The 15169-nt window shown below is 30.8% G+C and overlaps 1 protein-coding gene across 4 annotated transcripts in view; it reads left to right on the top strand.

Moving 5' to 3' along the window:
* The window catches only part of GRIK2 (glutamate ionotropic receptor kainate type subunit 2), a 661376-nt gene that overhangs the window by 505098 nt on the left and 141109 nt on the right, over positions 1-15169 (top strand). For all 4 annotated transcript variants that reach the window (XR_007470694.1, XM_049695632.1, XM_049695633.1 and 1 more), the window contains one exon: positions 4637-4860. Coding sequence is in view for 3 of the 4 variants with exons in the window: in XM_049695632.1 (XP_049551589.1) it covers positions 4637-4860 (224 nt within the window). In the remaining variant the exon portion in view is untranslated. The remainder of the gene's footprint in view (positions 1-4636; positions 4861-15169) is intronic.

Raw genomic sequence — 15169 nt, 5'->3', positions numbered from 1 at the left:
TTCTTTGAACATTTTAGTAAGTTAAATTGAAACTGTATTCAGCAAACATTTACTAAGCAATTCCTTGGTGTCAAATTTTGTCCAATACCCTAGAGATGTTAGATTGATTATGATCATAGGGCTAAATAAGACAATTTGGAAGAGTTTCACATAGAATGATAGAATAGTAAATTAATGCTTATTAAATTAATAAGATAGCTGCTGCCTAGGCATCTCTGTGAAATTTCCAGGGAGGAATACTTTACCATTTTCTCGGTTCAGTGATATGTGCTTTGATCGAAGAGAATGCCTGCAGGCTTCAAAGTGCTTATACTCTCATAATACAGTTGCAACAATGTGTGCATTCAAATCTCTCATCATATTAGGTGACTTACATGTGAAAAACTCAGAAAAAACACAACATAAAGTATTGTTACATGTTAAATTATATGGTTAAGTTTATAAGTGCATAAAAAATTTACTTAGGAGAAATTAATGTGTACAGAATGTTCAGGGAAGGCTACATTGGAGAAAAAGAATCGGAGATGTGTCTTATAGATTTATAAGATGTGTCTTACAGATGTGTCTTATAGTGGAGAAAAGGGGAGATCATTTGGGGGCAGGGGAATATGATGCATTTGAATGATTGTATAGAAAAATGGTGGGAAATGAATATGGTTAAGTCATCTTTGGGATCGTACTTCCCTTAAACTCTCATGATTCTGGTTTTTTCATCTGTAAAAAAGGAAATCACAGTACAAATTTGAGCTGTTGTGAGAATTAATGGAAGTATTATAGGCAAAGAATACAACACAGTCTTGGCCCACAGTAGACCCATTTGATGCTAGCTACTGCTAAGATATTCTTTTTTTCCTCCTACTAATTCAGACTTCTGTCATCTCAGACTCCTTCTTCAAGATGTAATGCAAGTATAATTGTTGGGAATGGCCTTCTCTGCCCCCGTCCGGTGGTAGAAGTGAGCTCTCCCTTTTCTTTGTATCAATACTATTCATGTGACACATAACAATTTACTTATTTTTCTTTTGATGAAATCGTTTCTTTTTTAAATCAATTTTGACTACTGGCTCTTTCTAATGCAGGAATACTTTATTCTTTAAAATAAAAAATCAGTGACTAAATCTATTTTCAAAGAATAGATTTAAAAGTTCTGGGATTCTTCCATTTTGCCATCAAGGTCTTTTCTCCAAAGCTCTGTCTTTAATAACATGATATTTGATGGGAAAATACCACATCTCTCACTATAAACCTCTTTAATATAATAACATCTTGATTAGATTCCAAAATAATTATATTATTAATGGATTTGTAATGAAGATAGATCTTATTCACAGATAATGGTATAATGTATAAATAAATGCTCATCTTTATTGCTGCAAGGTAGTCCTGATATCTCATTTTGTAAATGGATTTAAAAAATGTACTTGGTGTGCAATTAGATACTGCTTATTTTTGACAATTGATATTTGATAAATTTTGTGTGTTTTACTGTCAATAGTTAACAACCTAGTTCTAATTAATTAATCAATCAACATATAACACATTGAATTCTACTAACGAGGATGTGGTTAAAACAACCTGCTCTTATTTAAAAGTAATTAATAGGTTTTTAAGAGCAGTTTTAGGTTTATAATAAAATTGTGCAGAAAATAGTTTCCATATATCTTCTATTCTACCCCCTTTCCCTACAATTTCTCTTATTATTAATAGATTCCGTTAGTGTAGTACATTTGTTACAATTGATGAACATTTATTGATACATTATTATTAGCTAAAGTCCATAGTTTTCATTAGGGTTCATTCTTTGTGTTTTCCAGTTTATGGATTTTGATAAATGCATAGTGTCATGTATTCATCATTACAGTGTCATGCAAGATAGCTTCACTGCCTTAAAAATATTCTGTGCTCTACCTATTCATCACTTTCCCCCTCCCCTGAACACTGGGAAACCACTGATCTTTTTACTGTCTTTATAGTTTTGCCTTTTCCAGAATGCCATATATATGAAATTATATAGTATGTAGTCTTTTTATACACGTTGTTCACTTAGCAATTTGCATTTTGGGTTCTTCTATGTCTTTTTATGGCTTGATAGCTCAGTTCTTTATGTTGCTGAATATTATTCCTTTATACACATGCACCAGTCTGTACTTTTTTTTAATTAAATGGTTAAAAGTGTGTGTTTATATATTTTGTTTCAAGCGACTAATTTCTTTTATAATTGAAAGCATACTATATATTTTGTTTGTTTTTTTCCCTTTAATAATTAGAATATAACTTTTTAAGGCAATGCTAAGTAAATTTTGATGTATGTCTAGTCAATCCTATTAATATATACCTGTAGAACAACATTTTTGGAATAATACAGTAGTTTTGTTTTAATATATGTTACTTGAATTGTTTCCTCACTTTTGCTGATATATATTATGAATTTAAAAGTACTTTACCAGTTTAAAGCATACTCACTGACACGTTTTATATGTGGTGAAATTTTGCTTTCCATGTGCCTAGGAGGAGGGTGGGTTGCAAAGTTAAATGGCACATGATAAACTATGCTGAATTCAACCACCAAATCAGGAGCAAACCACCACTCTATTTTTTCCTTTTTTTTTTTTTAACCTGGAATCCTTGTTTCTTATATTATCACTTTCCTTCCCTAACAAACTTGTTTACTTTTTCAAACCATCTCCCCTTTGTTGAAAAGGCTCTATTTGCATGAACTCTGCATCTGACCATCTAAATTCTGAGACTATAATCTATCAATTCCTGCCCTTGCTTCTATATATTTCCCTTTCCACCTCTACATTCATTCTACATGAATGAATGAATGATGTCTCTATGATTCCACTTCTGGTTTCTGAGATGCATGACATGGTTAGTTCTAGGTATCGATTCCAAAAGCTTAGGTTTATGTCCTTGGTTCCAATGCTCAATTAGTTCTATGACAATGAACACGTTTTTAACTTCTGTGGTTTCAGTTTCCTTATCGAAAAATGGGAATAACAGTAGTATTGCATAAGAATTAAATGTAACAATTCAAGTAACCTTCTTAGCACAATGCCTGTTGCATAGCAAATGCTCAAGTAGTATGAACAATTATTATTATTAAATTGACATTCCTTGACTTATGAATGTGAAATATGATTGTACTCTTGCCAGAACACTGAAGATTTGTTTTTCCTTGCTGGTTGTTAGGAAATATCTTTCTCTCTCCATTGCTACTCTCAAAGATATTCTATCTAAGCATCTCCCACCACCACCCACCTGCAACGCACAAGTGCACACAAACACATACTCAGAATAATATTGTCAACAAACTTAGCCTCTCAGAGAAGGTTCTTCCTTAAGTCCTCCAATAATCCCTGAGACAAGGAAACAGTAGAGGACCAATTTCATTCTTTTTAAAAAAAAATAAATTTATTTATTTTATTTATTTATTTTTGGCTGCGTTGGGTCTTCGTTGCTGTGCACGGGCTTTCTCTAGTTGCGGAGAGCGGGGCCTACTCTTCATTGTGGTGCGCGGGCTTCTTATTGTGGTGGCTTCTCTTGTTGCGGAACACGGGCTCTAGACGCGCGGGCTTCAGTAGTTGTGGCACGTGGGCTCAGTAGTTGTGGTGCATGGGCTTAGTTGCTCCACGGCATGTGGCATTTTCCTGGACCAGGGCTCGAACCTGTGTCCACTGCACTGGCAGGTGGATTCTTAACCACTGTGCCACCAGGGAAGCCCAAGGACCAATTTCATTCTGTTGTACATCTTTCTGTAGTTCTTTAAGATGAGCATTTCCATATATTCTCTGAAAGCTCCATATGGTTATAAAAATAAAAGAAATACAGAAATACAGATTCCCATCATAGGTTGGAATAGATGCCTTTGTTACTTCAAAACATTGTAATTATTTATTTCAATATGTTAGAGCTTAAGTTCATCCCTGACAGATGGTTAAAACATGGCGAGTGAAAAGCATTAGTAATTTAACATATTTAAGCTACCTGGAAAATTAGCAACTTTGTGACAATTGAAAAATCATTTCCTAATGCAATTTAGGCAAGGCTGCAAGGATTTTCTTTACATAATATAAAACAAATTAGAGAGATAGTAACAAAATTCAGGGGCCATAAAAAAAATCACATTAAAAGAAGATTTTCACAATGTTAACTATTTAAAGAATAAAACATTTTAACTGTGCTCTGTAGTTTTAAAACCAGAAAAATAAATGTTTCTCGATTATCAGCTAAATAATTTGAGGTAGTTATTATTATTTACAGTTTGACCAAAGTATTTATAAAATCATAATTGATATTGTTTTTAAAGTTTAAATTAAAAGTATTATGAGCAGGTTTAGTAGCATAATAATCCAGGTACTAAATGTACAATGGTTTCTTCAGTGTTTTTTATCCTATACAGTTTTTTCTTTCTATATCTACTTGTAATAACTGCTGATTTGCTAATCTAGAAACTCATTGAAATGAGTAGCAGAGTAAATCAGATGCTTCACTTCAGAGTTAAGAATGCTTTAAGTGTTAACATGACTGTTGCTGAGACAATTCTTGAGTGTAAAGTGTTTGTTTTATTTAATATGGTTACTACTTTGTTGTGACTTAGAACACTTTTTTTCCTTTTTTGTGTTTCTCTCTACAGAAAGCTGACCTTGCAGTTGCTCCACTGGCTATTACCTACGTTCGAGAGAAGGTCATCGACTTTTCCAAGCCCTTTATGACACTTGGAATAAGTATTTTGTACCGCAAGCCCAATGGTACAAACCCAGGCGTCTTCTCCTTCCTGAATCCTCTCTCCCCTGATATCTGGATGTATATTCTGCTGGCTTACTTGGGTGTCAGTTGTGTGCTCTTTGTCATAGCCAGGTAACATGCTCACTTTTGTGATTTTTTTGGCAATTGTTACCTCCTTTTTCTAACTAATAATTGTCAAAAGTCACAATCAATGTTACTTTTCTTTTCCTTTATTTCCCGTGGGGTGCTGGAGAATAATGAACTTTTAAGAGTCATATAACTTATTATAATGTACTCTGATGCCTTTTTGGCAGAAAGCATGCTGGCTGTGTCAGTAAGCTATAAGTGCGGTAGAGTTTACTCTTCTGAATAAGAAGCTAGAAACAGTTCAAGTCACAGTGATATAAAAATTATTTCCTCATTTTGAAAATTTATCTTGAACCAGGTAGCAAAACACTATGTTTTATTTATTTGAATTAATAAAACAGTTATAAGAAAAATCAAAGTGGTAACATTTAAAAGGAGGCTTTTAAAAACAAAGGCTAATTAAAAATAAGCATTTTAAGTATAAAAAGATGACCATGATTTTCTACATAAAATTTGTCATTTTTTTTTTTGTTCACAGAATATATCACCACAAAAAATTTGCCTTTTTTTTTTTTTTTTTTTTTTTGCGGTACGCGGGCCTCTCACTGTTGTGGCCTCTCCCGCTGCAGAGCACAGGCTCCGGACGCGCAGGCTCAGCGGCCATGGCTCACGGGCCCAGCCGCTCCGTGGCATGTGGGATCTTCCCGGACTGGGGCAGGAACCCATGTCCCCTGCATTGGCAGGCGGACTCTCAACCACTGCACCACCAGGGAAGCCCATAAATTGCCTTATTTTTGTTGACATGTAGGGTATATTTCAATCATAACATGAGAAACTCAAATGCCTAAGTGAAAAAATACATATTTTTATGATGGCTTTTAAAATCTATGATATAGCTCAATATATGTTGCTTTTGCTACTTTATTGTTACTCTGGAAGTGGAAATTTGTAATCATTTTTCATTTATGCTTACCTCACTACCAAATTTTCAACAGATAGATTATTTTGATATGCTTTAGCTTATTTTTGCCTTAATTAAGGAGATTAAAACTATCCCTGGGCTCAGAGCTCTACTGTTACTGGAATGACTTTGGGAGTCACATACTCATTATAGTCTTCGAATTTATATTCTATCAGATATCAGAAAACTCTAAATCCAAGATGAATTAGAATGCTACATATAATTTTTTCATGTTGATAATAATACTTGTAATGTATAAATATATTTTTGCCTTAAATTCAAAATTAAGTATTAAATATGTGGGTTATTTTTTCAATTAATTTATGTGGGTTCTTCTGATCAATTATCACTAAGGATATTTGTCCTTCCTTGAACTTTTTTTTAATGAAGTCATATTTTTGTTCCAAGCAGTGAAAAACGCTTAGTTTATTCAATTAAAAAATAAATAAAATCAATTTTAGAAGTAGCATAATATTTTTGATATATTTTTATATGTTTACATTTTATAGTTATGCACATAGATATTTCTGATACATTTACACATAAATGTTATACAGATTATAATTTTCTATCTAATAGGTTCAGTATTAACACGAGTCCTTCAGAAAATTATCAGTTGTATTTGACTGAAAATTTGTATTGGAACCGTATATGCATATAGCATTTGTAGCAATATGGTAGATTGAGTTAAAATTTTTATTTGAAGTTTAGAGTTTTTCCTCCCAAATGAGAATTTGGAGTATGAAGTTCATAAACTTTTAGCTCCCGTTTTTTCCATAGCTTGTACAAATAAAAAAGCCTTCTCATTTTTGAGCATCTTTGGACCAATTGCATCTTTTTTATAGTGACCAACACAAGGCTTCCTGTTTTATATGTGTGCAGAGAAGTGAGTTCACAGATTACAGCTTAAATAATTCAATGACTAGAGAACTCTACAGCCTTCCCACAGAACAAAAAGAAAAAAATAAATATTCTGAAGTATAGAAAAAACATTTCTTGATGTCTGCAGGTACACCTGTTCCCTCTTAATCAAATTAACTAAAGTTCTCAGGAAGGATATAAATAAAGCCTAGAGGAACATGTCCTGAGACAGTTGTGAGGCAATTGTGTGGCCATCAGTCAAGCTGAATTAAGTTCTAATAGCAGTTTCCAGGGGATCCTAAGCAAAGACTATTGTGTTACTTCAAATTAGAAATTTTAGATATTTCTAATTTTCTGAGCCCAAATCTTCTAAAATTAGATTCAAAAGCAGATAGTGAAACATCTGAATTTTTTTACAGCTTAAAAGAATATTAGCAAATAGAGACATGTGGTATGGATATGCACTAATCTAACTTCTAAAAATTTCTAAAACTCTCACTTTATATCAAATAATATAATATCTGTAGAATTATGATAACCTGTATTAATTTTACACAAAAGAAATTCATCCATGTCTTTCTATCTGAGAACATAACATTAACTGGTGTGCCATTTTTTAGGGTCTTTGAATTTTAGAATATTACTGTTGAATTTTGTCAGTGATTAAATGAATGGATTTGAAAATGATTCTATTTCAGCATCTTATTCAACGATGTGAAATGAAGTTTATTATCTTCATTTATGGGCAAATAACAAATATTCTATTAAATAATAAATAATATAGGATATCCTATATTAAGTAATAAATAATATTACATATTCTTGGTAAAGTAATATGTAATATAAAAATCAATTCTTTACAGATTATCTCAGAATATTTTCTTCAATTCTCAACATTATTATAATCTTGTATAAATATTGTCAAATTAAAAAACACACTAAAACTCAGATTAAAAGAAAGTTTCTTGAGTAGAGTCCATTTAAATTCTAAACTGAACCTCCAAAACCAGATGATTTTGTATAAGTAAAATCCACTCTGACCTGGTATTGCACTCTTGCTACCGTGAAAGTAGTTCATGATGTGCGAATGACAGGAAAATGTCTAAATTTCAATTGTAGAACTTAATTACCTTTCTAACCAAAATGACATCATGATTATTTGTTATCAATTCAAAATAAATGTAGCATTTTTATTTTATCTGTGAAAAAAGATTATGTCTTATGCCATATAGAGATCACGGATGAACATATTATCATCATTACTGATGTCAAAATAAGTATGGCATTTCCTTTATGTATATTCTTTGTCGTAATGATTACAAAGAAAAGAAAGACAAATTACATTTAAAAATTCTCAGATATCTGTTTTATTTTCACTGAAATTCAGAAAACAAAGTTCTAAAATAATACCACTTCGACAACAAAATTTATATTTATTATCAGATATTATGCTATATTGAATTCTAAGAAGTTATATAATATCTACTTAGAATTAAAATAAATTTTATCTCAAAATTAAAATATAGTAAATGATTTAAATATCATTAAAATTTTTAATTGGCATTACTTTACTTTTGTTTCAGTCACCAGCTAATATTGTCCCAATTATTATTGTTACAATTAATCTTCTATGTCTTTTTAGCTACCAAGCCACATCTTCAATTTGTTTTCTGTTTCCACTTTAATTATTCCATCAATCATTCACTCAATTAGTCAAATATTTCTTGAACCTGTAGTGAACACTGGATAATTAGGATTCCAGGAAGTATTATACATTAATTTATATTCCTCATCTATTCATTAATTTATTCAGCAAGTATCTACTGATTACCAATAATGTTCTGAGAATTATACCAGATGCTTAAATCCAAGAACAAACATGGCTTGATACATTTTTTCATTAATAAACTCATAACCAATGTGTTTATCTGACAATAAATATGTATTGGCCTTGAATGAAAGTCATGAAAATGTTTTATAGTTATCCAGTTTTTTTTAATGAATTACATGTATTTTAAATATATTTATCTAAAAATGACTTGTAAAGTATATTTCACTGAAGAGAAATATACAACTATAAAGGAAATAAGACATTAGGCAGATTGTTAGTTATCATTAGAATACTAGATTTGAGGCTTATTGAATATCTGCTGTATCATAGTATTAACAATATTAAATTTATGATAAATTTGTGATAATTATTAATAGATTATATGTTTTAAAAATTAAATTTAAAAGTAAATAATAATTGTTACCATTTTAATATTTCCCCTAACCTTCATTTTATAAGAAAAAAGATTATCTAAGAAATACTTGAAAATGCTCTAAATTTATTTTAGCAAGTGTTAAGAAAAAGTACATTGTCTTATTTGTCTTGGTATGGTTTTATAATCCATGATCTCTTGCAAACAGTTGCATTGTTGTTTATAGCATAATGACATAATCAGCATGCTTATCTGAATTAACTGAGAACTCTATTTAAGAGTAAAGATGGACCTGAGGTACTGCATTCTAGATATAGAATGGCCTTATCCTAGGTATTCTAAGAATAGCTCTTGGCTGACAGAGGATTAGGAAGAAATCTTGTCCATGACTTGTGCTTAATCATATATGCCCCTAGATCTTTTTCCCTCTCTTTCTATTCTTTTCTTCCTTTGATCTAGGTTTATTAGTATAGGGATGGCAATTAGTCATATAAAAAGCCTATTTAGGGAACCCACCCTTTACACTAATGAGAGATATTTTTCACCTTGCTTCAAATATTTCCTTTGTTAAAAAAATAGATAATATCGATATAATAGATCCTATTTATAAAATAAGTCCATTTAAATTATTATAATATTAAAGAATTTAAAATTTTCTTTTAGCCATAGGTGTCACCAAGACAACCAGAACTGTTCTGAAATTTAGCATGGAAATTTTGGTCTAAGGTCCTTAGTAGTTTGATATACAAAGATGAATAACTGAAGGTCAAACTTAAAAGAAAGGAATACTGGTATACACATTTACCTCCAACAGGATTGATGTAACCTTAATAATTATTCACTAAGCATATAAGAACTTTGCATATTTTATTTTGAGATTGGCATTTTAAAATTAAATACAAATAAACTCTGGAGAAGAAAAATAATACTATACCAAATTTAGTAGTAATAAATTATTACAGAAATTTCTTAGATTACTTAAATGAACAAATGATTATGCCAAATATAGGAAAAAGAGTAAAAGAAGACAAGACATTTTGACCAACCTGGCTTTCTTAGCAAGAATAGCAAATCAAGGATACTCAATGTGTTATATATATAAGATTAGTTTTTCTAAGTTAAAAAGAATATAGGAATTTCTTGTATGATTTTGCATTGAATTACTTTGCCTGGTTTTTAAGATATTAGAATATCATCTATTATATTATTGGATTAGGTTGCAGGGGAGCAAGGGACAGTCTCCCTAGAATCTGCTCAAAGGTTTATTATTACAGTGACTGCCAGGCCCGTCTTGACATACATTTTGGCTCTAACATGGTCTGTGGTCACAAGATGACAAGACTATTGCCTTACTGAGAGTCCTTATACTTGCAAAAATATTCTGTATTTCTCTTGGAGCTCAGAGGTAAAGATCTTCTAAACATAGTGTTTTTGATGGTTTAACCGAGTTTAGAAAACCATGTCGAAAGTGCTTGCATTAACAGCTTTGATCTCGGCTCCTGACTAGTGTGCAATAGCTTTTATATTCCTGTCACAATAATGGGTGACATTTAATGTATGGTGAAGGGCAACAATGAATTATTATGCACTTGAAAATGGATTACTCTTTTGGTGGGATGTTCAATGTTAAACTAATCTGTCAAAAAGACTGTTGTCACATTGAAATGAAATGCCAATTTTGTTGCATGCCTTTGCCACCAACTTTCCCACCTCTTACTAGAAAAGCATTTCAGTTTTACATAACATAATTTTAGATGTATTTTACTTTTATGTTTTGTTTTTTTTTTAACTCTAGTATATTGCAGGGAAGCCTATCTATTATTCCTCTTCCCATTTAGAAATTTTCCTAGAATTTAATGGAAATTTGGTTTGAAATAGTACTGTTCTGCTAGTATGCCTTTCACACCTACGAAAGTGATTATTATAATTGTTTATACTAAGAAATTCCTCAATTATGGACCTAAAAGTCAACATTGAATAAAACTAAATGCACTTTCAAATTACGTTTCCATAGGAGTTGAGGCTACTTCTATATTAACAGATTTTTTTTTACAATTGCTATTTGGTAAAACCATTATAAAATAATTTACCTCTTTATTTTTAATGGTTCCAATAATATTCATGGTTGAAAGTATAAATGGAGTCACTAACCGAGAAAAAATTCTTAGTTTTTGTAATTGGTAGAACCAAACCAATTGAAACTAAGTTGAGTCAGTGACTTACTTTCAACTATGGTGAATATGGTATCTAGACAATTGAGACAGTAGAAATTTTCACTGAAATTATCTGTATAGGAGAAAGAAGATAATCTCAGTCATCATAAGAGAAAATAAACATATTCCAGTTCTCAATTTTATAATTATGCTAGACATTTACAAGAATAAAAGATTTGATAAAAACGGAGTAAGGCAAAGACAATTTAAAGTTAAAGTGATTTTTTAGTAATCTGTAATCAAATGCTTCTTGACATTTTATTTTAAAGATAATTATGCTTGAGTATCTTTTAAAAGTTTCCACATCTCTTTCCAAATTATTTTTCCACATAAAAATGTTTTTGATTATTAGGACAAAATTAAGTATAAATGTAACAACAGAAGTTTGATAGCTCATTTTTATTGTTTGTATCCTATGGATAATTTTTTTGCCTCTGTGCCTTTACTTGCTTCCATCACTGAATTGAATTCAAAGACTCCTAGAAGCAAGAGAGCTTCTTCTGTCCAGTCATTGCAAGTATGTCCATTCAATAAATATCTGGGCCAATGAGCTTCTGAGAACTATGGTCACCCTATGATGATTTGTTTCAATTTAGAAGTTCCACAATGCCTAGCTCAGTAAATCACAGAAACTAATTTTAATAAATTGCAGTATATAGAGTCACATTAAGAAACTTGAGGATGCTAAAAACTTGAAGTTGAATTCTAAATTATTATATTTGCTACCAAAAAATGGCACACCTCTGTTCTTAATGAATCCTTTATGGAACATGTAGTTATATTTTACACACACACACACACACACACACACGCACACACACACACACTCATACATGCACACTTCCTGATGAGAAGCAGTACATTGTAAGAAATTTTTTTCTTTGAAAGATTTGGAAAAGGAGTGTAGTGGCTCTTTGTCAGTTGCTACCATGTCTCTTGTACATTTCTCATTAGCTAATTAAGATTGAAAAGCTAATAGGACAAGAACAGTACTGTGAATGGCTTGTTTCTCTTTTTATTTTTTCTTTGCTTTTCCTTTTATTTTTTTGACCATTAGAAAGAAATTCTTTGAGGTGACTCTTAAAAAAGAACCAACAAGATGAAAAGAACCCAGAATTTCACCAAGTGATGCACTTACTCTTCGATATTTTGCAATTTCTCGGTAGCTACTTCTCCCATAACTGCAGAGGACTGTGAATTGTTTGTAAGAAACTATCTTCCCAGCTTGTTTTGTCTGTGTTAATTATCAAAACAAAATTGCACTTCTCTCTTTCCAATTGTCCCCTTGGACTTTTGGGGGTTTTCTCAGCCACTTAAGAAAGGTCTTCACAATCCGAAACTATCCCAGGAAAGTCAGTGTCTTTTAAAAATAATTTAACAATGTTCTTTATAAAATATTTTAATCTACAGTGTCTAGTCAAGAGAGGCCAAAGCTTTTACATACACCTTGAAACAGTGGAGTCTGTGCAGGAAGCCAGTGAAACAAAGATAATGAGTAAAAAAAGAAATATTCTCTAGGAGTCTGTTTCTTTCTTTCTATATATGTTTGTACAATGATTGAGAGTACTATGCTCAAAAAGGTAGTTGTCTTAAGAAATATAAAGGAAATAGATCATTTTTTTCCTTTAATCATAAGCATGGTACCTAAATTAGTAACATTTTTACTTGGATAAATCTGTCCCTTTGCTGTCAATTTTTTAGTGTAAGAGTTCTTTCCGATTGATGTTTCCTATGTAGTCTTGTAGAGGGCTGGTGGGTCACGTGAAGGAAGTGATGGAGAGAGAAAAGGAAGAAAACTAATATATACTGCATGTCAACAATAGCCAGGAAGAGATTAATTTATTAGCTTTTTTCAGTAACTATTTTTATGGTTTAAGGAATGAATAGGTATACATCACCCCTGCTCCCATACCTCTCACAAATGAGATTAGAGATGTTTACCCTTTGTTTAATGCTATTATTGTTACACTTTTAAAATTCTAATTTATTTTAGGGAGGGGTTTTGTTTTTAAGGAAAGAAAACAGATTTATAAGAAAACAGAAAACAGACTTAGAAAAGGAACTTCTATCATTTGGTTCTTTTCTACTATCACATTAAATTCATCTTCCACCTTTTCCTTCTAAGATTTCAGAAAAAAAAAAAGACGTTGGCTACTTTTTAAAAATATTTAAAAGAATGCTATAGTTAATATTTGCACTACATGTTAATGGTATATTGCTTTATAATAACAGGTGATTGCTTAAAAGTATCACCCTAATTAGCTACGTTTAAGAAGTGTGTCTTTCTCTTTAGAACTGCAAATCAGAAAGCTTAAAAAATATTTCCATTCACTTGGGCGTGTAAGCAGGAGACACAAGCCATACATGTGCAGATTTACCTTATAAACTTACTCTCTAGAAATGCTAACTTTCTTCCCCTGAAAATTACTAGCTGTATATAGTAAGAATTGAACCACATTGTGAGATTTTCTGGAAACTAAAGATGCTATTGATATTGTTTTGATTTTTTAAAATAACTTATGGATGTGGGAGAAATATAAATATTAAATGAAAATGTATGGATATAATTTTTAGTGGTAATTTATGACTTTATTTCTTCATGCTATGTAACATAATGCACTCTATCCAAATAATTAATGAGTAGGAGATATAGTGTCATCAACCAGTGTAACTTCATTCATTACAGCATGTCACAACACCTTAATTGCTATAATTTTTTACATTCCATTACATAATTACATCATTCAAGTTAAATTATTTTCATATCAATCCTGTTGGGTATATATATTTACATATTTTTAAAGACAAAAATATCATTGCTCTCTAAATAGCAATAGAAATTTCAATATGATATTTGGATAGAAAGAACCTGAAAGCATCTATTTTATATATAAATAGGATTAGTAAAACAAATGACAATACAAAGTATTCTGTTGGTTTTCAACACCTATAGTTTTAAATATTTTTACTTATGCATACTAAGGGGCACCGTAAAAATGTTATGTTATCTCTGTTAGAAATAAGTTGATTTTATACCTAGTTTTGAAATTTTGTTTGGAAGCCCAGAAACTAACTTGACAACTTTTATGACAAAAAAAAAAAAAACCTTATTAATACACATCTGCATTTTAAAACTATGGTAATTCTATTTTATCTAATGTACCTTAAATTGAAACAGAATTTTAGTTTCAATACTTTATAACAAATATAAAAGGTCATTACCACTCCCCTTCCACCCCCGGCCTGGATATAGCTTAGTTTCCTGCTATTCTTTACAAGAGATGTTTAACCCTAAGTTAATTATTTTAAAATATTACCCATGGTCACGTGCCCTGTCTGACTACTCCTGAGATGACAAAATTAGGTGAATGACTTTAAAATAGATTTCCCCACTAAATTAATGGCCTTGATATTTGAAGCAAAGGTGAAATTGTAGGTTTTGAATGTTACTGGCATGATAAAATTTATAAACAGAATAGGGCTACAACTGTCATCTAAGTTGGTTCAGAATATGCACCTGAATATTATTTTAACATAATAAAATTAGGTAAGTGTTTCCCTGCTTCCCTTACTATTATTGGTACTGAAAATGGGGGTGCTGGGAGGTGTGTTAAATATAAGTTTAGCAATTCACTAGACTGACTGAAGATATGTTTTGGAAACTGATATTACTAAGGTGATTTTACCAAAAAAAATTGAAAATAGTGAAAATTTTGCTTGTGGAAGGAGATGCAAAAGCAAGTTACATTCAGGGAAACGTATGTTGATTTCAAAGTTTTCATATTACTACTTCAATTTTCAATTAGGGCTTCAAAATTTTTTAATTAGGAAGATATTTTTATAATATAATTTATAATATGCTTTTATATTTTATAAACATTATTTTATAATGTTTTAAGTCTGGAAGATATTTTTATAATATAATTTATAATATGATTTTATATTTTATAAAAATTAGTTTATAATGTTTTAAGTCTTCCTTCTGCCAAAAATTTAAAATATTTATGTTGATATTTCTTAATTCAGTTATTTGAGCTGCAAACAAAAATAGTGAATGCTTTCCAAACATACTTCAGTTGTTTTAGATACTAAACTGCATATGTGGTGCATACACT

This window comes from Orcinus orca, chromosome 12 (genome assembly GCF_937001465.1).
Source record: "Orcinus orca chromosome 12, mOrcOrc1.1, whole genome shotgun sequence".
Lineage (NCBI taxonomy): Eukaryota > Metazoa > Chordata > Mammalia > Artiodactyla > Delphinidae > Orcinus > Orcinus orca.
Note: the sequence above shows the minus strand (reverse complement) of the source record. Positions and strands in the feature narration are given on the sequence as shown.